The sequence below is a fragment of the Scleropages formosus genome, chromosome 22 (assembly GCF_900964775.1).
Source record: "Scleropages formosus chromosome 22, fSclFor1.1, whole genome shotgun sequence".
Classification (NCBI taxonomy): Eukaryota; Metazoa; Chordata; class Actinopteri; order Osteoglossiformes; family Osteoglossidae; genus Scleropages; species Scleropages formosus.
In genome coordinates, this window is record NC_041827.1 from 19082589 (window position 1) to 19109203 (window position 26615).

The 26615-nt window shown below is 48.7% G+C and overlaps 1 protein-coding gene across 10 annotated transcripts in view; it reads left to right on the forward strand.

The window, feature by feature from the left end:
* LOC108923406 (band 4.1-like protein 1) overlaps positions 1 to 26615 on the forward strand; it is an 83316-nt gene that overhangs the window by 21499 nt on the left and 35202 nt on the right. For 7 of the 10 annotated variants that reach the window (XM_018734109.2, XM_029247656.1, XM_018734110.2 and 4 more), the window contains exons 2-3: positions 20343 to 20485; positions 22881 to 23048. In XM_018734109.2, coding sequence (XP_018589625.2) covers positions 20360 to 20485; positions 22881 to 23048 — 294 coding nt within the window. In that variant the 5' untranslated portion in view covers positions 20343 to 20359. Of the gene's footprint in view, positions 1 to 15662; positions 15696 to 20104; positions 20244 to 20342; positions 20486 to 22880; positions 23049 to 26615 lie in introns of those variants that run through there. The other 3 variants (XM_029247655.1, XM_029247654.1, XM_029247651.1) reach the window with 3 other exon arrangements.

The window sequence follows — 26615 nt, forward strand, 5'->3', positions numbered from 1 at the left end:
AAGATAAGGGAATATTTCACCTGCCCAAATGTTCCTTCATCCGATCGCTCGGAACGTTTCTTTGCGCAGCAGATGAGCAAATGCAATGACTGTTTCGGTGTTAATATGGTATTTTGAAATGATGGGCGTCGCCCTTGATGAATGCGTCTCTTAATCCGAGACAAAGAACCCAACAGTATTTATTAAAGCTCCTGAGTTCCTCAGATGAATAGAGGTGGACAGTGTCATGCTCGATATAGTAGAGACGTTGTTGTAGGGTGAGACGTCCGTTGACATGTGAGATGTGTGTTGCAGGGTTTGGCTCTTTTGTTAATATTTTTTTAAATCACTGAATTGTGCTCCCGTTTGTCTCTATTTGCGTCTCAAGACTTTCCACTGGCTCGTTTCTCGATCTTACTCCTCCCATGCAAGGCGGAGCACATACCTAGGGTAACATCTTCTCGACTTCTTGCGAGATGCGAATGGGAGGAAACCCGTCCTCGCCCTTGCTCTGCCGTCCTTAATTGTTCACCTTTACCGTGGTCCAAACAGGGTTAATGTATAATTTAAACCGTTTGTACTCTGAGCAAATGGTTCTGGCTGGACGTTAAGCGCTTAAGGTTTCGTTATTTCCAGCGAGAGCGAAAAAGAGGCGCTGAAACGTTCTTGAATGGAATATCCGAGGGGAGGATTTCAGCTCAATGGCTTTTGGAAATTGCTCTTAATTCAGAGAAAAGATGAGTAAGCTCACCACAGCTCATCACATGGACCTGAGTAGAAGTGCAAGTTTCAGTCTGTGTGTTTTTTCCCCCCTCTTGATGCAGGTCTGTGGGCTCAGTAAGGTCCAGGATGGTCACGGAGTGGACGGCTGACATGACTTACGCAAAGCGAATTGAATAGCGCTCCAGATCCTTTCGCAAGAGCTATAGAATCTGCAGCTGAAGGATGCTGATGATCTTATTGCTCTTTGCAAGCACTGTTACATCATACATTCTCAGTGATCATGGTCCTATTTGCACTGTCCGAACCATGTCCATGTGTCCAATGTCCATTCAGTCACATTGTTTTCATTGATTTCTTTTGTTGTGTTCTGTTGCACTTTTTGCATTAACGTTTGAATTAATACATAAACACTGAGTATCATGCGTATGTATGTTTTATTTCTGGGCGTACGTCAACCCGCTGTGTGGTGGGTCTGGGTTTCGAGTCCTGCTTGGGGTGCCTTGAGATAGACTGGCGTCTCGTCCGGGGTGTGTCCCCTCCCCCTTCAGCCTTGCGCCCTGTGTTTCCGGGATAGGCTCCGGCTCTCCGTGACCCCGCTTGGGACAAGCGGTTGTTGACGTTGGTTGGTTGGTTGGTTGGTTGGCGGACATTGAGTGTCCGGTACATAATAGCTACAAAAGAGCTGAATGAGAGACACACATACAGTATTATGGAATAATTAATGAAGGGAAACTGCCTTGTTATGTTGTGTTATGACAACTAAGGTTAACTGTTGAAGGAATTTTGTTTATTTCAGGGGAATTTGGTGATAATATAAATGGATCTCAGGAATGCATAAAAATGTTTGCTACTGAAATGAATGGTGATGATATTTAATCGTTTAACCGATGCTTTTCTCTAAAGTGACTTGCAGTGTTAAGTCATATACAATTATTTACCTGCTCATATGGCTGGGTAACTTTTTGTCTTTTAATCAAAGTATTTTTCACCCAAAGTTGGTGGCTTGGTGGCACAGCAAATAGTGCTTCTCTCTCTCACAGATCCAGGATGGCGCGAGAAGATGTGGATTTGAACCCTGCTCGGTCTGTGGGGAGTTTGCATGTTCTCCCTGTGTCTCCGTGGGTTTCCTCAGGGTGCTCTGGTTTCCTCCCATGGTCCAAAGACATGCTGTTCAGGTTCTCCCATAGTGTGTGAGTGACAGAGAGAGAGTGTTTGTGTTCCACTGATGTATGGATGAGTGACTCAGTGTAAGTAGTGTATCTAGCAGTGTAAGTCACCACGGTGAATAAGGTGTGTGGACTCATAACACTACATAGAGATCATTGGAAATCGCTTTGGAGAAAAGTGTCTGCTCAATAAATAAATGTGAATGTAAACATTTTCATCCACTGCACTGCATCAGCTGCCGCTTTATGCGTTCAATTTAGGAGAATTGAAATCGAAGGTTTTTTTTGGTATTGCATTACTCTTGTAACGTGGGGGAGGACTATATATATAAAGAAACTTACCTAATATGAGGTCAACATTGGTCAAGGTTTTGGCTTGACCAAACAATTAATGACTAGTTCTGTGCTCTTTTTACATTGCGGTATCATTGTGATATCAGGTGTAACCCCATTCAATCATTCCGCGAGACATTGTTTAATATTTGCAGCCCACGTTAATGTTTTTGCTCCTTATCTCAAGCGAAGGTCACAGAGAGCTTATGAATAAGCGCGACTCAAGGTATTAAAGACGACACAGTGGGCGCGCCAGCGTTCCCGCAGACCGACCCTAACCTCGCTCGAGAGTCCACCACGAGCGTCACGTTCACAGCGTGACTCCGGCGAAGGCGTGCAACGCTCAAGCGACCCAATCTCAGCGGTGGGAACCGGGGCGCTTAACACGTTGGCCTGAATGGCACATTGTGGCACCGCGTTTCCGCTCCTCCTGTGTCCATCGCGTAAGACCCGCTTTAAAGAATGCGAGTCGGAGGAGTGCGTCAGGAGCGGCGGCTTTTCATTTTCAAGCCGGGCTGGACGAGGTGGCTGAAACACCGGCGTCTTTATCCAATAAACAGGCTGCGCTTCGTTGCTCGACATGGTCTGTGGAAGCGCTCCGATCCATGCGCTTGTGTCGAAGACGCTCTCTTCCCATCTTCTCGGCGGGCTCCGTGCTTCAGTGTGTGTTTTCAGGCACAGGGTGGCACCCGTTTGTCTATATGAAGCCCCCCGTGTGCAACACGGAGCCGACAACTCTATTATTGTATTATTCTGCGAGGGCAGCAGGTGGCGTCGTGGTTAAGGTTAGTGCTGTGATGCCGCCCTCAGAGATCCCAGGCTCGAATCCCTGCTTCTGCTTTAGTACCCTTTTACTGAGGTACCTACCCAGACTTGATACAGTCAAAATTACCCTGCTGCGCGAATGACTGTGTCCGGCCACCCCTTGACCGTGACGTCACCTGCTGGTGGCTTTATTACAAGCGCGAGTGGTTTGCAGGGTCGAGACCGCGCTCTCGCTCCTTCCCCTCTCCCTCCCTCCGTCTCTCCACCTCCTCTCTCTGAAGTCGAGCTGAGTCATCCCCAAAGCGCGGCGCTCCGATCCCGCCGGCGGCGCACCGTGGTCCCGTAGGCTGGCGCAACTTTGTCGCGTTGAAGTCGTTGCTGCTGTATCGGGCTTCGACCTTTTATTCGCGGTTTATATGGTGTTTCGCAGTGGTTCTGGGGACGGTGTTAACGTCGCACGGGGGGTTTGCCCGTATGGTACCTCCACAGCGATGGAGTCTCAGGTGAATTATGGGTGAAAAACACATCTGAAGCCTCACATGAGCAATATGAATAGTGTGTTATGTATGGTCAGCAGATGGCGCAGTGGTTAGTGCCACCATCTTTGACCTCGTTTGAACCCCACCTGCCTCCTGCCATAGTACCCTTGATCAAAGTACTTGCCCTGGACTGACACAGTAAAAATGACCTAGCTGTATAAATGGGTAAATTGGCATAAGTAGGTAGTGTACAGTTGCGGGTGCGGTGGTGCTCTCCGGTGGGTCTGCGGTTCGAGTCCCGCTTGGGGTGCCTTGCAATGGACTGGCGTCCCGTCCTGGGTGTGTCCCCTCCCCCTCCGGCCTTACGCCCTGTGTTGCCGGGTAGGCTCCGGTTCCTCGCGACCCCGTATGGGACAAGCGGTTCTGAAAATGTGTGTGTGTGTGTGTGTGTGTGTGTGTGTGTAGTTAGTGTACAAACCTTTGGTAGGAAAGCGGCCCATAAACAAAAAGATATTAATACGTCAGCGAGTATGGAGGTCACACAGTGTACCGTGGTGTTAGTTTACTGCAGCCTGAGCGCTGTTTATTTGAATTGTCCCTCCGCTGATTTGTTTGTCGAGCTCTAGTCCCCTTTGTTGCGCACAAGCCCGAGGGCGTGTCTTTGCGTAACCGCATGTTTGCGTAAACGTGTCTCTCTGAGTGTTCCTCTGTGTGTGTGTGTGTGTCTGCGAGAGACGGAGAAGGCGAGAGCTCATGACCCGCCGCATAAGAATCACATGACTGCCAGAAGAAATCCAGCTGCTAGGGAAAGAGTACATGCCGCAGTCAGTGTGGAAAGTGCATGCGGTGGGGGGTAGAGTTCCTCACGCGTGCGGACACAAGCCTGGCCTGTTGCGGGTCGACTCGCCTAATGAAGAACTCGCCTTCGCCTGGGATGACCTCCCGAACCGGGAGCCCTTTTAGGCCAGCGGTGGCTGGGCGTCAACAAAACTGTCCCTTCATACGGTGCATAAACACTTAATAAACGCACGAGTGTTCCGAATACTTGGAACGAGGACGTTGCGGCCGTGTGACGCGCATCTGTACCGGCTGTGTGCCGGACTGTCCTCTGCATTTCTATCCTAGAGGTAAAGTTTGGGACCGAGTGGATGAAGGCCCAACCGGCGCTGTGCCGGTGAGCTGCCTTGTGTCCTCTGGGTTTGGATCCCTGTGCGCCGCGGTAACCATCATCGGTGAGGCAAAACAAGGTCCGCTTGGGCGCGTGTGGTTCCCGCGTTGCTTTAGGAATGCGTAACCGGCAGTGGAAAAAGAAAGAAAAAGTTATTTTTAAAATTAATGTACTTAGTGAAAAACTCTGTAGCTGCTTTTCATGCGGCGTTGGGACAGCAGGTGGCGCAGCGGTTACGGATGCTCCCTTTAGCATGAAGAATTTGGGCTTGAATCCCACCTCCCGCTGTAGCACCCTTGGTCAAGGTACTTACCCTGAAGCGATTCAGTAAAAGTTACCCTGCTGTATGAAAGTCCTTTAGGGGGCAGCTGATGGCACAGTAGTTGGAGCTACAATCTTTGACCCCACGGTTGCGGGTTTGAATCTCACCTCCAGCTGTAGTACCCTTGAGTATGGGCTTTCCCCTAAATTGCTCCAGTAAAAAGTTACCCAAATGGGTAAATAATTGTAAGTACCTTTATGTTGTAAGTTGTTTTGGAGAAAAGCATCAGCTAAATAAATAAATGTAAATGGGTAGAGTTCCTTCAGAGGAACGTCGGAGGAAATAATCAATGTCCTCCAGTCGTTTAGTAGAAATGGTCACAGTGCGGCTTGGCCGTATTGACCGAAACTGATCTGACTCTGTATTATAAGCAGTGTCCCAGGTGCGTCCGCTCGGCGGAAGCTGTTTTCTTTCGCCGCCAACACTCCACTATTCATACAAGGCATTTCACAAAGCCCCGGAGAATGTGCCATCTAAGAGCCGTGCAGTTCATCTCTGCCTTTGTAATAGTGCCCCCCCCCCCCCCGTTGCAATGACACGCTCGGAGACGGGCCGCTCCACGTGTGTGTCGACGGCCAACATCTTCACATCGCCTTCTTCCCGACGGAGCGAATTTTGACGTGCGTGTGCGTTCGGGGAGATGTTTCAGGAGGTCCAACCGTCGTCTGACCCGCAGAGCCGCTCTCGCTTCTGCACCACGTCCAGGAATTAAAGTGCCGCACAGAGCTGATGGTTCTGGAGCTCTTCCGCCACAGCGTGAGGGCTCCGCTGGGACAGTTAGGCTTGGCAGTTACGATTCGTCGAAGGGCTGCGAGAGACGGCCCGACGTGCGTCGTAATTTGGCGGAAGCCCTCTGTTGCCGTATCTTCCTCGTATTCATATAAGTATTAATGTACATAAACATTTATTGATTTAGCAGATGCTTCTCTCCGAAGTGATGTACGGTTAATCAGTGTTTAAACCTGACACCTTTATCTGTGGCGACATAGTGTTAGGTACACTATAGTTAACTCCTTACAGTCATGTATACATCTGTACAGCAGAGGAGTGTGACACACACACACACACACACACACACTATCTTTGGATTGTGGGAGACAGCTGCAGCCTCTGGAGGAAGCCCATGGGGACATGGGGAGAACATACAGTATGTCATATTTACCTGCTTTTACTTTGTATGTATTTCTAGTGTGTGACTGTGTTTGCCTACTTTTGACTCTGGAGCAGCATTTCAGCCGAGTTTTACTGAAAGCGTTTGGAAAAAATTGGACTTGACGCTGTTATAATGAGATTAGAGTTAGCGTGTTGGGTCCGATGGCCTCTGGCCACACGTCCCACTGTCCCAGCGCCGGTTCGGCCGTGTCTGGTTCACCTTGGCTGTAAGCAGGCGTGGTTGTTGGAGCTCGAGATGTGGCGACGGGGTGAGGGGGTCTCGGTCCGTTCCATCCGGGACCCCCTCCGCGGGCTTTGGGGTTTGCATGGCCCTCCGACACCTCTCGTGAACATCTCGTGATCTCGGTAGATTTGTCTTTGGTTGCCATGGCGCCGAAGACAGGATGCTGAAGGCGAAGCGTGCCGCTCTGTACGGTGTAACACCAGCTCAGTGGTGACTGTGTACCAGTGCTGTGGGCTTGGCACCGCTGGCGTACCCCCGCCCCCCCAGCCCAACGGCACGACCCCATGTCTCCACCAACTGACCGCAGCTGAGGGGATTCGCAAAACGCCTTCCCCTTTCTGTGTGGTACAGCTGCAGGAGCCTGGAGTGGGGGGTGGTTCACGGAAGGAAAATAAGGGCAACTATTAATGCTAATAATTGAACATTTGCTGAACCGCTGCCCACTCCCACGTTACCTGCATTACATTACCAGGGTGCATTTAACAATATTGCCACGAGTGATCCTCAGGCCATTGCGAACACACCGGGTCGGCCGCGCTTGCTCCGTCAGCGGTAGCGTTGGCGATGAACGCTGGACCTTCTCGCTTTGTTCCAATGACCGACTCGTTGGCACCGATTCGCGCATCAGCGCTCAAAGCGGTGACAGGAATGGCAGGCTAATTAATCACTGGGATAAACAAGGAACACTCTGTGTGCGCACGCCCGTGCGTGTCTGTCTGTGTGTGTGTGTGTGTGTGTGTGTGTGTGTGTGTGTGTGTGTGTTTGCGTGCGCCTGTAGGAGGACGACGGCGATCGACCCACACATCGCCGCAGGTCCGCCGGCGGCAAAGACGAACATCGATCAGCCGATCCGAAGGCTCTTCGCGAAGGGGACGTCTTTATGGGGTATCTTTAGCCGGCAGGGGTGGTTATTCTTCGGACGGCCGCCTGCGTGTGTAAGGCCAGTGTGTCACTCGAGGGAAGCGCACCGCTGGGGTGTGTGGTCCTGCTGCAGCTGCAGGGCAGTTCCGCTCTTTATCTGCTTGCTGCCATGGAGCCCATTACTGATAACTGGTTATTAGACTATATCTATCAAATGACCTTGGCAGAACTGAGAAGGATTGGCTGCTCTCGTCATGCATGGTGCTACGCCTCATGCCTGGGTGGTGGCGATCGAATCAGAGGGTCGAAAGACCCCCCGCCGTCCCGACTTGGCTATGTGCAGCACTAGTATACAATTTACAATCTGCTAAATTAAAAAGGCATTTACATTTACATTTATTCATTTCATTAACCCAAAGTCATTGGAACAGATGAAGAGTTACAGATACAGACATGAGATTGTTGAAGCACAGCCAGTGTGTCCAGTAACAGTTTTTTTTCCTGTACGTGTAACACCCGTAGCTGATAGGAAGGACAGATGTGATTATGACAGGTGGTGTGATCCAAGTTTATGGCAAAGTTTGGAGATCGGGAGAGAAATGGGACTTAAGAGTTTTGAGACTCCTCTTAAATGCTGAGAAGGATTCAGCGGCTCTGAGGGCCGGAGGGAGTCCATTCAACCACGTTGGAACCAAAGGTGAGAACTTACAGATTTTGATGTTGGACCCTTATGAGTGGGGCCACGAAGGAGCCAGAGGCAGAGGAGCACAGTGCTCTTGCTTTCCTGTTCAGGGTGATCAGGTCCTGTAGGTATCAGGGAGCAGATCCTTTGACTGTCTTTTCGACCGTAACCGGAGTGAACTTGATATGGTCAGCTACGGTACGCTACTGGAGGGAGACCAGGAGGGGAGACACAAGGGGATGCTTTCGCAAGTCAAGCACAACTCATGCTGAAGATCAAGTCGCGTTAAACCCCAATTCTGTTCCTTTTCCCGTTTCCCGTGGACAGGCCGGCTCGGCCTACAAAGTGCGCTGCCATGTGGTAATTAATTATCCCAGCGTGCAAAGGCGTCTGCGTCCTGCTGCTCACAGCTCGCCGTGCTGCATTGTCTCCCACACAAAGAGGCCCATATGGACAGGATGCCGGACACAGCCCATGGTTGCCTGATCTCAGACTATACTTTGCACTGTAGGGATTTGCGTGGGATGGTGGCTCCCTCTTCACTGCAGTGATTTGTGAGAGGATCATCTGATGGTTTCTGAGTGCTGGGCCTAAAGTCTTCGCTCAAGAGTCTCCGGGGCTGGACCAAAGTGCTCGCATCATAGCCTGTGAAAGCCCCATAAAGTCAGTGACTGAGATGTCAGAACTGTGCCAAAATATCCCTGGACTTGTCACAGCTCAGTCAGTTCCTGGAGGTGGTGGATGAGCCCCGCTTCACCGGTCACTCTGAGATTTCCCTTTCTGCAGTGGGTGTAGGGTGGGTTTTTGCAGTACTTGGAGGATAGAAAGTACTTTTGCAATACTTGGAGAACTCATGTCTTTCAGACTCACTTCGCCCATGATCCCTTCAGTGCATGTAAGGTGTAAATATTCATGCACTATAACTTTAAGACGATGCCCCGGTAAACCTTTACTTAGCTACTCCTGTAGTGTAATGTAAATGCTTATGTATCTCAAAAAAACAATACTAGGAAGGTGATTTGGAATCGTGGATATTCGGATAAAGTTTTATGCAGCTACTTGTGTGATGTATATTGGTTCATATAGTGGAAGGAAACAAACTAACTGCACTTAAGAATCACACGTCTGCATCTATGTCTCTCTTTCTGCTAATGTAATGAACACATCGTATTTTCTATGAGATGTTCGTCACTTTGGAGAAAAGCGTCTGATAAATGAATAGATGTAAATGTAATGTTTCACCATGACCGACAATACAATGCACAAGGAGGAATCGGGTTCAGCGGCTCTGCTCCGATAGGAGGTCTGTTCTACTGGGCACCGCAGGGCCGAGGCTCGGCTGGGTGGCTCTGAAGTGCCTGGTGTTCTTTTCATCCAATTAACATGTCTTCCATCAGCAGCCCCGTAAATGTCACCGCTGTGTCTCAGCGGTGTGGTAATTTTTCGGTGATGTTCTCAGAATAGTCAATACACCCATCCCCATTATTCGGTCTCCCGATATTCGATTTTTCTCTTATCAGTGATTATTTATACCACTTACTGTTAATTGGTCTGAACTTTCATTAATCCAGTCTGACATCAGCTGCAGGCTGCAACATTTGGCTCAGTGTGGTAACCTGAGGAAGTGTTTGAAAATTGCACCAGGCAGCTGCGTGAGAGAAGCTGTACGCCGCATTGCATTGTGGGAACTGTGTACCCACGCTCTCAGTTACTTTTTGGCACTCTACAGTCTCGCTTGCATACTCACCTCTTTGTGTTTGCATCCTCATTCCACCAAAATTCCTCTAATTGTTCATTTATTTTTTAAACACAGCATATCTCTTTCATCTTCCCCTTTTTTCCCATAAGAAATGATGGATCACGGAATTTCATTACATATATGGTTTGTATATGTATGTGGTTTTTTTTTTGATATTCGGTGCACTTTCAGGAATGAATTAGGACCTGATAACAGGGAATGAGTGTATAATAATTAGGGGCACTGGAAAGCGTAGCGCTTAAGGGACTGAAATGAAACTGAAAGGTCAAACTGTTGTGTGTTTGCGTTGCCCCAGATTCAACACGCATTGCCCAAAACAAGTAAAGTGCAGAACTGTTAAATACGTCTAGTTGGATGAAAGCTTGTGATAAATATTAAATAACAATGGCATATTACAATAAAAACTGGTTTTAGTAAGGAAAATTATTCAGTGAAAGTCTGCATTCACACTGCTATAAAAGCGGTGAAATTTGGAATTGGCAGGTTGGATTAAACATTCAAGAGTGGCTCTACCTAATGGAGGTAAATAATACAACCTGAGCTGCGTCCTCAGAGCCCACCTCCTCCATTCGCCGCTGTCCGCTGATGGAAAGCCAGAAAGCGGGAGCTTATTAAAGCGAAGAAAGGAGAAACGCAGGTGGGCCGTTACATTTCGCCTAATAAAATCTGAAAGCCAAGAATACTGGAAAAAAGGATGAGGGCATACAATAATTCTGTTTCTCCAGTGTGTATGAAAGGGTTCGACTTCATGAAAAAAATGATAAATGTGAAGTACCAAATAGTAATGTTTTAAAGTTTCATACACAATGTAGGAAAAAAAAAAACAATTGAAAAGAGTGTGTTTTAAAATTTCCCTGCTCTCTCTGGGCGGAAAACTGGAGTTTATGATTGAAGGGTGTCTGATGGGGCAGCTTGAATGCCCCCCCCAGCTCCTGCCTGTCTCCCAATTACTCGAGTTTTGGTTCTGTGTTGGGAATATCATCTTGCTCTTGAAAAGGCACCGATCCAGAAGGGCCCTGTCCTCCTTCTCCCATGTCTGGCTCAGCCCAAGCAAGGGCACCGCAGGCTCTGCTACTGCGCATTCGGGTAAAGCGACGCTCCACTGCCACTTACGTTTGTCACGACAAAGCCTCAGGTGCCCCTGGCTTTCTTCTCCAGCATCCTCATGTACCTGGCAACTCTGCTGCTCCCTATTTAGCGTGGGTGGAATTTTAAGCAGCTCTCCACTGTAAATCGATCGGGCCTTGGAGTCCATGATCTGAAACACTCCCGGGTATTATTGCGGTACGGCTGGGGGAAGGGTGTGTGTAGCACTAACTTGTCTGCATCCCTTTCCCATCTATCTTGATCCTTGAAAATAAATACAATGAAAAAATGTCACCATAACTCACAATGTCCTGCAAGGAGACGGGACATACCGTGACGAAGCTTGGACCATCCATCTCCATAACGCATCTAGTTTAGGGCATAATCTGCATGTTCTGAGCAAAGAAAAAAGTTGGCTTACGGCCAGCCTTGTATTAGGTGTGCTTGTGTTCCATTGTCTGAAAATACCCCAGTGTGGTGTAGACCGGTTGCACAGACAGGAGAAGCATCTTGAGGTGTTCCATTGGAATAAGCGCCAAGGAAGCCCTTCAGACTTTGCATTGCATTAACCCCCGAAAACATCTGTGCATAGCAAAACACTTAGCGTACGCCCTGTGGTTGCGTAGCAGTTAGAGCCGGTGCCCCTGGAATTATAGGGTTGAATCCTGCCTCTTGCTGTAGTACCCTTGGTTAGGGTACTTACCCTGAACTGGTACCGTCAAAATTACCCAGCGGTGCAAATAAGTAAATCCGTTTGAGTTGTTTAATACCGTGAGTCGCTTTAGAGAAAAGTGTTAGATAAGCGAATAAAGGTAATGGGTGTGTTTGTTACTAGGTAACACAGCTGAGTATCTTTACCGAAATGTTTAGAATCGAAGATCATGCGGAAGGATTCGACAGCACCCGATGCCACAGTTGCGCGAGCAAGTCTTTATTACCGCTGTGCCACCTAAATTCTGGGATATGCCGGTTTTTGTCAAACTTCTACCCGATGGCACGGAGATGCCGCCACAATCGGCGAACGGCAAACGCTGGACGAGGTAAACAGTCCTCAGCAAACGATTTAAAATCAGTTTTATCGAACGCCTTGCATTGTTTGCGGAAAATCGCGGCAACATGGTGACCCCGAGCTGTTCTTTTAACAGATGTTTCGATCTAACGGGCCATTTTGAAGGTAATTCCGAGCAGCGCTATCAGGCTACCGTCCTCCACATGGCCTCATCTGCAGCGACGCCGATTTCCCCGAGTGGGTCCGGTCACACAGTCTGCCACACACCGTGCTTCCTGACCTTTTTTCTTGTGCTTTCAAACCTTCCTGGGAACCGCGAAGGCTACGTAAACCTCGGGACGATGAGCGTCGGAGCCGTGCTCCTGGAGCCAAAATGGCTGCCCCCGGCGGCTGAGCAGAAACGGAAAGAAGGTGTTTGCTGCAGCTATAAATCACGGCCCTGTCGGTATTACGCTGTGCAGAGGAATGCCGGGAGCATGTCAGCAATACACTCTTCGCATCGTTTTAGATAACAAACACATCAGCTACACCTGGAAAAACAGGCCCTGTAAGAATTGTAATAACTCAGAAGCCCAAGTGCTGCGAGTTGTTGTTTTTTTTTTTTTTTTTTTTTTAAATCAAGATATTCTGCAGTGTCTCAATTTGTCCTTTTGGGACACACTTTACTTTGGGGGAAAATAATCTGCATGCTTAACCAACAGGGCAAGGATTGGGAACAAAGGTAGCATTGTTGCGCCGATCAGGACGGAGTCATGAAAGGGGCTCGCGAACCTGACCGCCTTAACCGCACTCTGCCGTGCCTACTCGCACGCTTTCGAACCGAGGTACGTGCCGACAGCTGCAGATTTTTTGTTTCTTTTGAGGGCTCGGGAATGTACTGCGGTGTTTCGCGCCCTAAACCGATGCGCTCCCTGTCGTCTGGGCTGCGAACGGCGCGGGTCTGATATCCCGCGAGCGCAATGGCTGCTGCTCTTTCAAGGCAAGCAGCTGGCTGCTTAAATCTTGGCTTTCCTGCAATATACTTCCTAATGCCACATTATCCTTTTGTTGTTTACAACTGTGCAATAATTACACATGATAATTAAAGTCTCTGACTCTACCAGATTGTAACCGTGAAAATATACACTTTCTCTCCCTCTCCTTGCTTCTCTTTATGTAACCTGTGACAAGTTCTCCGTTCTGAATTCATAACATAGATGCAAAGTAGGTATTACGTTAGAGTAGGCACTTGAACGAGAACCCGGAGATTCCATGAAGGCCTTGAACAAGCTTGGGTTTCAGAGCGGCGCCTCCATCCATGAATGAACTGGTGACCTTGGTCTAACCAAACCCTAACTGCTGCCTTCTTCATGGTCACAGGTGTCTTTCGATCGGAGCACGGCGAGGATTGCTTCTGAAGAGATGCCAGAAATGGTCACTTTCGGCGGAAGTTCAGTTCTAGATGTCGTGTTGGTATAGCAGGTGGTGGTGTGGTTGGAGCATCTGCCTTTGGGCTTGCGGGACCTGGGTTTGAATCCCGCCTCCTGCTATAGCACCCTCGATCAGGGTGTTTTCCCTGAATTAATTCAGTAAAATTTCCCTGCTGCGTAAATGATTCTCAGTGACTTTGGAGAAAAGCATCATTTAAATGAGCAAATGTAATCTAAATGTGTCTGATTTCTTCTTTGAGAGTCGAACCCTCGCTGTCTGCCAGTCCTCTGCTGCTGCAATACTTTCGCAATCGAGAGCGACAGATGTCTTATGGATTTTCACAAGTGCTGGCTTGAAGGGTTGTCAAGGTGATCTTTAATCGTAGAGATTAGAATATATATTTGGTAGCTGAAAGTATGTAGCGGCACAACTGTTCAACAACCTACCATTGAGCTTCCAGGCTATTAAGTTCACTTAAAATGAGCTCAGTTACTTGTGGGATTGACTTGACACCTCCTACTCCTTCCCCGTAAGCAGCGGTGCATGTGTTCTGCCAGTTTGCTCAAGCTGGCAAGGTGTGGGGCTTTTTTTCACAATGCTTTTCCAAACTCCAGTACCCTGGATCCCTCCCATTTTCGAAAGAACTAGCTCGACAGGCCCCGGATCGGTTGTGTGATCGAGTTGTTGACTTGGGTTAGCGGCGGGATGCCGAAATGCTGCCAGGTGCTTTACGCATGAGATGCTTCGAAGCAGAGGGCTGCTGAGAAGCCCGTGAATAACCTCGTCACACAAATGCCAAGGTCACGGCGCCTTTTATTTTAGGGACTGCCATCCTGTACTGCACAAGGATACTGTAGTTGCGGAGGAGAGACATAATGCAAGATGGTTCCAGTTGTGACTCATACCTGTCGGTATTGTGATGAGAATCTCGCCTCTCGAATTTGGCTTCCTTGATTTTGTTCTAGCAAATGCCCCGAGGTCTTTAGCGGAGGGTGGAACCAGCGTTGGGTTTTCTCGTCTCGGGATCCGTTGTCTGGAATCTTAGTGCCTCGGCCCGTCAAGTGAGAAAGGGTGCGGCCTTCACCTTGGGACTGACTGCAGGACGTGTCATCGCTCTCGAACCACCCACTAATTACCTCTAAACCTTTGCAGGCCTTGCTGTTGCTACATGTCAACATGCTTGAGTTTGAAGCAAGACTGCACTCGGGGTGCTCGGCTCGGCTCTTTCTTTGAAGTTTGAGGTGACCTAAGCACGCGCTGGAGATCGCGTCTTCAAGATGTTTTTCTTCTCATGGCTCTGGGTGCTCTGGACATCTCAGGAATTGCAAATGGAACACAGTAGCATGAGTGGGTATATTCGAACGAGCGTATTAAGGTGTAATTTGATTTAGCCTTGCTCTGAATTACATCTTAATTTGAGATATGTGAAAGGTCTGAACTACAAAATTACGCTGCCACATTTCATTCTGGGCAGTGTGCATGAGCTCAGTACAAGATTCAAGGAGGTACCTTCTTGTATACATAATTGGAGCTCTTAGCAGACCCCGTGCTGCCGCTGTGTCTGTATTAGGGCCGCCGTTCATCACGGAAATTCAGCCCCGGCCCGGGCCCCATCGCAGTGGCGTGCCACTCTATCACCTCCTCCTCCTGCGCTCAGTCCACGTTTTCCTCCTCATATTGACCAGAGTCGCATCCACCGCTGGGGCTCTCAACCCTCTGACACGCTGAGAAACCTCAGGCTGAATTTATTCACATAGCACAGCTAATGAGCTGCATTTTTATTGTTTATCTCCCACCTGCCAATTCATTCGGAGGGGCTGCTCCACCGAGCGTTCAGTCCCAAATCTGATGGCGTGCTTTTTCACAAAGAGGAGGACGCTTGTTAAGACTACGCGAGACCAGGCAGCACCGTTTAGGAAGAAGCGTCTGATGATTCTGAGTATGTTTGCACGTGCGTTAGTGTGTGACGTGATCAATGGAGCTGTTGGAGGCGTGTTTCGGTCGGGGGCTGCGGGTGGTGGTGTGGACAGAGCCGCCACCTTACGCTTGAAGGGCCCGGGTTCAGATTCCAGCTCCTGCTGTAGTACCCTTGATATACTTCCCCTAAATTGAACAAATAAAAACCACCCAGCTGTTTAAATGGATAAATCAGTGTAAGTAGCTTAATAATGTTAGCAATATTAAACAAAGGGAGAAGTGTCTGCTAAAGGAATAAATAGCAAAACTCTGCTGAGAAGACTGTCTCCTTCATGTCACATGCAGATACACGCCCCAACGTCTTCCAGCATACAGCGCTGTGTGAATTTAACATGTAGCTGTACCAGTTTGTGACCCCCCCCAACCCTACCCCACCCTACCCCACCCTCCGTCAATGCCGTTCCCTGTTTTCATGTTTTCAGCTCACGACTCCAGGTAGCGCAGACTGCAGGAATTCAGCTCTTGGAATCCCACTCGCTGGAATTAGCATGTCCGAAAGCACGCAGGGAGCGCGTCCTTACGAAGCGGCGGCGCCGTGCGCGCGTCTGCGGTGATGGCGTCCTCTCTCCGGACTCCCCAGGTGTGTTCTGCCCGACCGCGGTCGGCTCCGGTGTTTACCGACGCTCCACGCGGGTCCCGGCGGCCTTTATTGCAGGAAGCACGCAGAAATCCGTGAAGTGACTAGGACCCAGCGCCGCTCTGTGACAAATTATAACTGGAGGCATGGCTTTATTTGTACACCGTGTGTAAAATTGCGCGATGAAGCTTTACACCGGCTGCGTTCTGTTTACATAGCAAGTTATAAATAGTCTCCCGGTGTGTGTGTGTGTGTGTGTGTGTGTGTGTGTGTGTGTGTGTGTGTGTGTGTTTGCTTGGCGTGGCTCGCGCAGGATTATGTGCCTGTTGAATACAAATAGACACGCCGCTGGTCTCACCTGTGCGTGTCGCTGTTGCAGTGGGACATAAACTGGTGGGGGCTTGTGACTACGTTGAAACTGGCTTCTACAGTTTTTAAAGGGGAGATCGATCTATCTATCTATCTATCTATCTATGGTATGTTAGATTGGTGGGTTTGGTGTATTGGGTTGGCTAATGGGTGTGTTGGAGAAGGTAGCTAAGCTTCTTGGTCTCGGGTCATGGAGAGGTCTGTTGGTTACGCTGGATGTTCCCTGTGGCTTCGTGTTTGTAGGACTGGGTCTTTGTGTACAGCCCTTGATAAATATGCACAGGGTATAGCATCTTGTCCCGTGTATCTATCTATCTGTCTGTCTGTCTGTCAGTCACAGCAACTTATGGACAGAGCCAGTAAACTGAGAAATTGCAAATCCATCAAGATATATAAATCAAGAGTAACAGGTTACGATATAAGACAAGATAGTTCATTGTCATGCAATGCAATGAAATTTTGTGTAGCAACCCTCAGAAAAACAGTAGCAGAAAAGAACACTTGGAATGAATGAATGAATGAATGAATGAATGAATGAATCAGAACTAGTTCATATTTCACAAATATGATCTAATTTGTTCCAGAAGGTTGTCCAGACATTCCAGAACTCCTCTGAACTGTCATGTAGATCAAGTGTTAAATTTTTCTAGTGCAAGAGAGTTAAAAACTTTGCTCTTCCACGTTTAGAGAGGGAACTTCAGGTGTCGACAAGAGCAGCAGAACGTTTCCTCTTTATGACAGAAGCGGAAGAAGCCACAGTCGCTGTGTAACATCTTGCTTTGTCCTCTGTCATCCATTCGTCCGTTTTGGACACGGCGACAGGTGACGAGTCGGATCGGCACCTCGGACTTCAAGGCACGAGCACAGTCTCAGAGAAGCTCGCAGCTGGAGACGCTTTCCTTGTTTGGTTGCTTCGGCGCAGCCCGTCCTGACCTCACCCTGCCTCCCCTCCCTCCTCCCGTCTTCCCCTTGCTGTTCGGTGCCTCTCCTGTCTCTCTCTCCCTATACAGCCTGTCTCCTTTAACACCGTCCTCTCCGGTACAGTGTCCCTGCTGTCACCCCGGTCAGCTGCCTTCCCCTCCGTGTGTCCGCCTTCCGGACGGCCTCGCCTGACCCAGGTCCGAGCGTTAGGTAGCGTTGCCTGTCACGTCGAGGACATCGGCCGAGTGTGGGTCCCGCCAGTGTTAAAGCTATGTACAGAAAGGATTATTCAGAGTCCATCGCCGAGCGGCGAGATTTCGCTCTGGGAAGTGGAACTCGTTCATGGTGTGTGTGTTCTTCCTGCACCAGATTACTGCTGCTTGCCGTACAGGGTCATGGCAAGGACAGAAGTGGAAGGCAGGTGTGGGAGAGATGAATGGAGCTGGCCAATGTACTGATCACCTCTGGGAGGCTCAGGCACCCAGATTAGGGTTCTTCCAAGAATTTCGGAGTTTTTCCATTTTTTTTCTGCTCCTTCTCTTCCTTGAGCTCCCCATACCTTAACACCACTCCTTAACCCCCCCGTCAATCCCTTCTTTCTCTTATTCATCCTTCATCGTTTTCCTATATCCTTTAGTCTCTCCTTCCCTTCTCTCGTTTTCTCTCCCACCTTCCACTGACAGCTCTGTCACTATCGCAGCATTAGATGAAAAAAATGTTCAGAGCTGTTACTATGGCAACTAAATACCGGTTTCTGAGCCCCTCTCTCTCTTTCCCTCTTCCACACACACTCACACACAGTCTCTATTCCCAGAGATAAAAGCAGCCTTTCTTTGAAAACGGAGGATACAGGAAGCTAGTGTGAGGAAAAAGGCCGATAATAATCATAATAAAAATTCACGTATAAATAAATCAACAGAGCCGCATGGATACGCTCCTGCTGGTGTGGAGCTGCAGGTGTTTGTTTTTGCCGTCCCATTAGTCATCTCTGCTGGGGGTCCGGCTGACAATGCTACCCCTGTATGTATCTCCCTCTGTGCATTTTTCCTTGGGTTAGCAGACCGACACACACACACACACACACACACACACACACACACACACACTAAACTAGTGATGTGGTCCCTAGTTGATGCTGTTGATGCTTGTTATTCTCACTTGTGTGTTAAGGTTCGAACCTTTGAGTAGTACTCTGAACTGGGCTGTATGATATGCAAGGGCTTCTTCCAGCAGAGTGAAGCTTGCAGTGAAACCCCATGCACCAGTATACTCAGTGCTTGCTATGGCGGCTATTAATCTGAACCCACTGGAGCTTCCTTGACAGGAGCGCCCTACAAATTGGCCCCAGTGTGGTGGTGCATGAGCAGATGGATGGCTTCGCCGTGCCGCTGTGGTGCCCAGCTGCCCCTTATACGCAGCTGTAAATCACAAGCAGCTGGCACGAAGGCGCGCCTCCATCCCGTCAAGCACTTGCACGTGAACAAATGTGCACCGGTGCCGAGCCTGCGGAGGCTCGACGGGATTGTGTCCGTGGATGCTGGATGGGATGGGGAACGCTGCTTGGGAGGAGAGAACTGGGGGAATTGGGGGAAACTCTTTATTCTTATTTCACTATAAATAGGTGTGCAGTAGAGATGAAATACGGTGTATGTCTATCTACACACACAAATAAAGTATCGGTTTGCAGTGCTAAGGGTATAAAGTATTTAACACAGAGCAACAGTAGTCCTGGAGTCATCATTTACTGTTTAGTGTTCTGGTTACTCATCTTTAAAACGGGGTATTTTTCAGTGGTGAAATTCAGGGTAAGTGATCCAGGGTGCTTCAGCAAACAGTGGGATTCGAACCTAAGCACTTGGAGTCCAAGGTGACTGCTTGAAACACTCACTATTCCACCTGATAGAAAGTACCATGAATAAGTAATTCATTTAAAGTCTGGTGTTTACCTGAGTTCTTATGGATTTCAAACGATAAAAAATGCAAGTGAGGTACCATGTTTGTCCTGGCCCGTTCCGAAAATTACCTAAAGGTAGCAACTATTCGTCGAGCTGTTGTTCGCTAATATCCGTGTTTTAGCTGTTGTAGGGAAATTGATTTACCGCAATGGCTCGGGGCTGAGCTGGGTCAGGGAGCTGAGAAAAACTTGCCTTGGAGCAAAATCACATTCCTGCGCTGCTCTTTATCCTGAAGAAAAAGATGTTCATTTGTGTTGATTCATCACCTTTATGAGGGGGAAGTGGCTGGTGAAGTTATGCGCCCCTCTTTGTGCTATTTTAGCCTTCAGATTGGAATGCAGATGGTAGCAAGCTTGTACCTCCTTTTCTCCTGGAAGTCATCAGTTGTATTGCTCCTGATGGAGTCCTTATGGACCCTGAATGGTTCACTGGTGACTAGGTCATCTTAGGCCTAACCCTAACTCTTTAACCATCACCCCCTAACACTAACCCTAATGCATTAACCCAAACCCTAATCCCTAAGCCTAACTCTTTAACCTAACCCCCTAACACTAACCCAAATGCTCTAACCCTAATCCCCAGCACTAACCCTTAACCCTCTAAAACTAACCCAAAACTTAACCCTAACCCCCTAACCCTAACACTCTAGCCCTAACCTTAATCCTAACCTCAGCCCCCTAACCTTAACCACTTAACCATCTAACCCTAACCATAAGATAGGTCAGTGTAATGTGGTCTTCATACCTAGAGCCTTCATACCCAGAGCCTTCATACTTGTTCCTTCTGAAACAACCATGATAGGCATTTCTGTTCTCAAGATGCTGTAGTGACAATAAGCTGACGGTCATCATCTTCTGACTATTCCAGCAAAGATGACCTGTAGAGCATCCCCAGCTTTGGGAAGGCTCTGCTTTTGCTAAATGCACCCATGTTGGAAGGGTAATTGAAGGGAAAATCAGTGTGAACTCCACAGATCACCCTCACAATTGTGTAAGGAAGGCTGGCTTTAAAGGATTGCCTTCGTAATGACTGCTGACATCCACCTGCACGCCTCCTCGGGCTCATTTGCGTAACACCCCTCCCCCAATTCCCTACACGTACTATACTTGCCGTATTGCTAGCTGAGTAAGGATTTCTTCCTGCTGCGCTATTGTCTGCAGCTCCGCTTCCAGACCGAAGGATGTCTTTTTGCCTCGTCACCGTGACTCTTCGTGCGCCAGATCAAAAAAGTGTTCTCGAGCATGAGACGGAGCACAACATCTCAGAGAGGGTACAGCCAGCAGTCTTGTTTTTCACCCCCCAAAAGGTGAAAGTAATTTTCACCTGGAAAGTACTCTCCTTGGCTTGACCACATTAGGTGTCATGTTTTTTTTCTTCACTCTTTCGTTTCTCTTCATCGTCCCAGGATTCTGAGCAGTTGCCATGACCACGGAGACGGGTCCGGAGTCAGAGGTGAAAAACACCGGAGAGGAGCCCCCCCAGCAGAAGACCACCGCCACAGGAATGCAAGAGTCCACTGCTGCCGCTGACGGCAGGACGGCCAAGCAGGTGGGCTGCGCCGGGGTCACGCTTTCCGTTGCAGCGCATCGCTGCTCTGCGTCGTATTAGTGTTGTTTGCCGTGACGTACTGTTCCTGTACAGTGCGATCCAATACTGAACCTACATCATAGACACAGGACTAGAGAAAATGGGAAAAAGTCCGCTTAATGTGGTGAGAACTTATTGACGTGTGCATTAGAGCCATTTACTCCCGGTGGTCCTCAGCTTAAGACAGACGTGACGTACGACGACAAGGACTTTCGATGGTTCTTCCATCGGCGTCGTTATATTTTTTTGAGTCCTGACATTTGGCCGTAACGTCTAACAATGACCGCTCCATCTGCTGCGCGATACCATCGGCGGGATGGGCTTACTTACAAAAAACATTTCATTCGTGATTCCAATCAAATCGCCGGCAAAAATGTGAAGATTCTGTTGATGCGGAAAAGGAAAAGCAGAAGACAATAAGTTTAGAAATGAAAGTAAGAATAATTGTCACATGAAAGTACAACTATGATTCTGTATTATTATTATTATTATTATTATTATTAGTATTATTACTTTAACATGAATAACGTATGAAATCAATGGGAAAAACAAACAAAGCTATTTTATGAATAGTATATTGTATGCGTGTTTATGTTTATATGTCCTTATGGTTCATATGATACAATATAGGAGGAGTGCAACTTACAGCAGTTAAGTTATGACAAAATTTTTGGATCGGAACCCTCTCTTAAGTCGAGGACCATCTGCAAAACCATGCAAACATTTCAGAAACAAAATGTAATTGATTACTAGGGAGACGGCATTTATTATTTTGGCAGCGATTGAAAAAAAATCAATCCGTATTTCATTTACCATTAGGATAAATATTTTATTCTCTGTCCAGTCTGTTACTCGTACTTGTCACCTATACATTGTCACTCACGGCTGCCCCAGCGGATGGATGTTGGGGAACTGGCCTTCTTTTGCTTCCGTACAGCAGGTCTTTGCTGTCTGTTTACCCAGCAGGTCGGCCCTATATTGTGCAAAAAAATAAGCGTGACCCACAATTCACCGACCACAAGAAAAATTTGATTAACTGCGACCTGGACTGTAATTAGTTTTTGCGATTTGCCCGAGTGCGTTGTGCCGCAGGTGTTACCCACAATGCCGTGGGCCTGTCATTCAAGCCTTGTCTCTTTGTTCCCAGAGCATTGTAGGGGGCTTGTTGCTAGGAGCTTATTTACAGCTTGGCTGTCAGTTTTTTATTATTTGAAAGGTTAAAAGCCTTCAAAGTATTATTGCTACTGAAATGTAATGTATTAACCAGGACAAGATGTTGACTATATGCACATGCCGTGATTATGGCATAAGCGTGTTCATAATGCGTATATATGCATCTATTTGGGCTGCTCGATTAAATGCGGTGACAGAAAAATATGTAAACACATGTGACGCTAACCTGTCCTCCGAATTGGGAAATGCCTAGAAATTAATGGTGAACAATTCAAACACATCATACATATCATCACATAGATCATCTGAAACCGCTTGTCCCATATGGGGGTCACGGGGAGCCGGAGCTTAACCCGGCAACACGGGGCATCGGGCTGGAGGGGGAGAGGACACGCCCAGGACGGGACGCCAGTCCATCACGAGGCACCCCAAGCGGGACGCAAACCCCAGACCCACCAGAAAGCAGGACCCAGTCAAACCCACGCGGTGCACCACGCCCCCTGGTTTCTTGGTGTATAATTCAGTGTTAGTCACAAACCCTTCTTTCTTTATACACCAACTATTTGCCTGCAACGAATCATGTAGGGAGCATTTTTGTATATTAAAACGTGTGTATATTTGTTCATATAGCCTGTATTTTTTATGTTTTTCATAGCGCATGCTAAGTAGAGCGGTCCAGTGGGTCGTGCTGGTGCCTCACAGTTTCCTGAGCTCGGAATTTGAATCTTGGGTCAAATCCAGCTCAGTCTGTGTGATGTTTGGATGGCTTTCTTCCAGGTGGTCTGGTTTCCTCCCACAGTCCAAAGACATGTGCTTCAGGGAAATCGGTGCCTCTAAACTCCCTATACTGTGTGTGTGTATGAGATTTCCCTACACTGGACTGGTGTCCCATCCATGGTGTACCCTACCTTACATTATATTCTTTCAGGATAGAATCTGGAGCTCTGGGGTGGATAAGTGGTTTCTCAAAATGTTTGGATGGAAATTCAGTTTAATTATGATCAGTGTGGGGTTTTTTTATCATTACAAAATGTAAAGTTTACAAATATTCAGTCGTGATGTAATTTCTTACAGTAAAGTAATCAAGTTGCTCTCATGTCCAAATTAGCAGAGCCCTTCAACAGGTGTTGAGCGTTTAGCGAAAATGTCTGTTAATGGCTCAGCGTCTCGTCTTTCCTGGAAGGATGTCGACACCAAGCTTCCCGACGAGCACAAGGAGGTGGACGACACATCGGAGAAGACGACTCCTAGCAAGACCCCCAAATCCCCGCAGAAATCGTCAAAAAGGCCAAAGACCGTACCCTTCAAGGTGACGCTGCTGGACACCTCCGAGTACGAGGGTGGAATTGAGGTACGTCGTCGTCGACGTAGACGCGGTCAGTGAGGTAAAAACACGGGCGCCAAGTCAAAAAGGCACGAAGCCGGTGTTTGCGTATTGAATCGATGCATTTCTGCTTAGGCAGCCGGTGGGTTTTGCAAAATGATGTATTTAGTGAAATATATAGTCATGCCAATTTGTCACACCGAGTAAAACTTTCACACTCAACTGGAAGAGGTTGAATGGCGAAGATGGGAACGAAACTGAATTAGCTCTCGGACTGAGAACGAGCGCTTTTCTTAATGAATCATCTTTAAAAACATTTTTAGTCTTATTGGCGCCACGTTCGTCACTCTTCGACGGGCAGAAGGCCGCGCGTGGAGAGTGGAGAATTTTCACACTTCGGCTCCGGTCGGAGCTTCGAGGAGAGGACGCGCCGAGCGCTTTCCGGAGCAGAGCTGCTTTTCCGCACACGGCGCGCCGAGAGCGAGTCCTTCGCTGGCGTTTGCAGCCTCGCACCTTCAAACGGAGGCTTTCGCACGCTCGTCTTGGCGGCCGTTGTCCCGCTCCTTTCTCGGCCGTCACGTGACGGGGATGCGGTCCCAGGAAGAGGAGCCTGTGCAGACAGCCGGGCTGGGGGTCTTGTTCGGTCGCCATCGACCAAGAGCGGCTTCCTGTTGAGGGGAGGGGATTTGACGGCTGGATGCCCCCGGAGGGACGGTTTGCGGACGACCCTCTGTTAGCATCGTACCTCCCGTCTGGATGACCTTTACGGGGCACTTTGGGTGCCGTCTTCATCTGATCTGGCACGCGGGGCCCGGCATCATCCTGAAGCCGCTTTGCATTAATTCATTTCGCTGCCGCTCTTATCCCGACCGACTGGAGATGAGCGCGACACCTCCGGTGCGCCGCAAGGTCGGTGGCCGCGTTCCTTCCCCGAAAGCAGCCCTTCATCCCCTGCGGCTCCTAATGGGCGGCGGCACGGCAGCGGCGAGCGCGCGTTCGCGTGACGAACGTAAGCCCCTCAGCGTATGTTTCCAAACACGCGTGTGTGTTTGTGCCGGTCGAGCGCGGAGGTGTTAAAGCACAATCCCGGTTTCCACAGAAAGGTATGAATCACTGTTGGAAACCACTGCGCTCGAACAGGTTTCGTAACAAACGGCGTCGTACGGTAAATTTCAGCCGCCCTGCCAGCTCCTCGTCGCCGTAGATCGACGCGGGCTGCTCGGACAATGCGGGGGAGCGCTGCCCTCTTTACGCGCTCCGTTTACTCCCCGTTATCGTCAGGAGGAGCGACGAGCTCCATCTTGGACGGCTCGCGAGGCCGGCGATGGCATTGGCGTGCGGAGCACCAACTCCCACATCCAGGGCTGCTAATAACAGCCTTCCCAAGGAAGCATCGTGTCACTTTCCTCTGGGGGGAGGGGGGCGTGGCCATCATCCGCTCACTTTAATTAGCTCTCCTCCGACAAGACTGGGTGTTTCTTCCTCTTTGTTTTCCACTGAAAAGAGGAGCTGTCAAACCCCCCCCTGCGCTCCCCCATTGTTGCGCAGCGCGTGCCGACCAAGTGGCTGGCGTTTGGCCTGTTGCGGTGAGGTCCACGCCCCGCGCCACCCTTCTCTTTATCTCTGTCACCCAAGCTGGTTATTAGCCAAGGACAGGCGTTGTTCTCATGCTACTCACATCGCCCACGCAAGTGCCGAAATGCGTTCTCGAGCCATCGGCGAACACATTAGCCTCGCTTTATTTCCCCACGGGAGGGACGGCGTAAAGAGAACGCGATTTGCGGCGGCCGCTGCGAAAATGGGACCGAACGGAGCGGCGCTTCCGAACCGTCGCGCGCCGCACCCTTCGGATGCGTCCGTGGCGCCGTGCGTTTCGTAAAGTGATGTCTGCATCCACCCCGGTAACACTTGGGCGCAATTCTCGCTCCCCTCAACCGTTCGTGCCGGTGCCGGCTGCGTGGTTAAGGCTCATTAGTGAGTTTACACTTGATGAACGTCGCGTCTCCCGCTCGGAGCAAAGTTTCAGAGGGATGCGAGGAGACGCGTTTCCTCGTGCACTTGCCTGGAGAAATCGGGAGGCTGCTATAAAAAGGAGATGAAGCACACTACTTCTGTTGCCTTGGCAACGGCTGCTCTGTCTCTCTGTCACCGCGGAAACCAGGCCCCCTGGAAGGCAGGCAGTGCACTGCTGCAGACATAGCTCAGTGGCTCCGCCCTCAGGGTGAGCAGGGTGGTGGTGGGGGTGGGGGCACGAGCATGAGCTGAGCTCCGCGCCGTGGTTCTCCGCAAGGTCCTCACTCGGTACCACACCCTTGTCTCCTCCTGGAGGGGCGCAGAGCCCACCTGTTAGCCGTGCTGCGATTCGCCTTGAGCCACACAGTCCGTATCTCTCTTCCACCCAACCATATGGAATTTATTAAATAGGATTATGATTAGTGCAAACGCCTGCATGGGAGTTTATTAATAACTAATGTTTGCATCTGTACCGTATTTATTTTGCATGGCAACATTGGTTCTTCCGCAGCTCCTTCGACAGGCCACCGTGGAGCTTCCTTCGTCTAGAAATTATTACAACACCAAACGGAGCAGGTGGCTACAATTTGAGGAATATAATAAATGACCGTTTTCAGCCCCGGTTGTGTTGTACCAGTCTGTACTGGTTTTTTTTTTTTTTTTTTCTGATGGACTTCTGAACTGAATGTGGAGGATGAATCAAAATTATTGCGCATTATTTGAGGATGCTTGGTTTTCAGTCACGCTAAATAGAATTTGCGAAAGGAAAAGCCGTGACACCGAGGATGTTAGCAGACAGCCGCAGATGTGCTGATGGACTTGGAAACTTGAAGGCTTCATCAACATGAACAATAACAATAATTCCCCCCCCTTTTTATAGGTGTTCTCGGAATAAAAGGCCCCAGTGTTTAGTTTAGCACGATTGCCGCTGTGGTTTCATGCAGTGAGCTCGGACGAATATTCTGTCCAAAATTCAAATTCAACTGTAAACTAGAAAACTATGAATCCTTAACACATCAGTCTGAGATTTAATTTTCTGCATGTGCAATCCTGCATTACTGAAAAAAAACGGCAAATTCTATTTGTGATTTATTGTCCTCCTAATTATGTGTTTTATTGACCTGTTGCAAAGAATTATTATTTCCGAGTTTGTGATTTTTCTTTTTCAGATGTTTATTGGGACAGCCAGTTGTGTAGTGGTTAGAGTTACTGCCTTTTAACTCCAAAGTTTTGATCCCCACCTCTGGTTGTGGTAACCTTGAGCAAGGTACTTACCCTAAAATTGCTCCAGTAAAATAACCCAGCTGTACAAATGGGTATATAATTGTAGGTAGACTAACATTGTAAGTTGCTTTGGAGAAAAGTGTCAGCTAAATGAATAAATGTAATTTGAACAGATGATGCTCATCAGTCACGGAAAATGTATATTAAAGAAAAGCATAGTTATTTTGTAAAATTATATACCACTTTCGCAAGAGTGTATTTCCATGATGAGCAGCTCAATCAAAGCCAGTTAGCAAAGTGAGTCGGAAAATAAACCAACACACACACACACACACGCGCACACACACACAAACAATC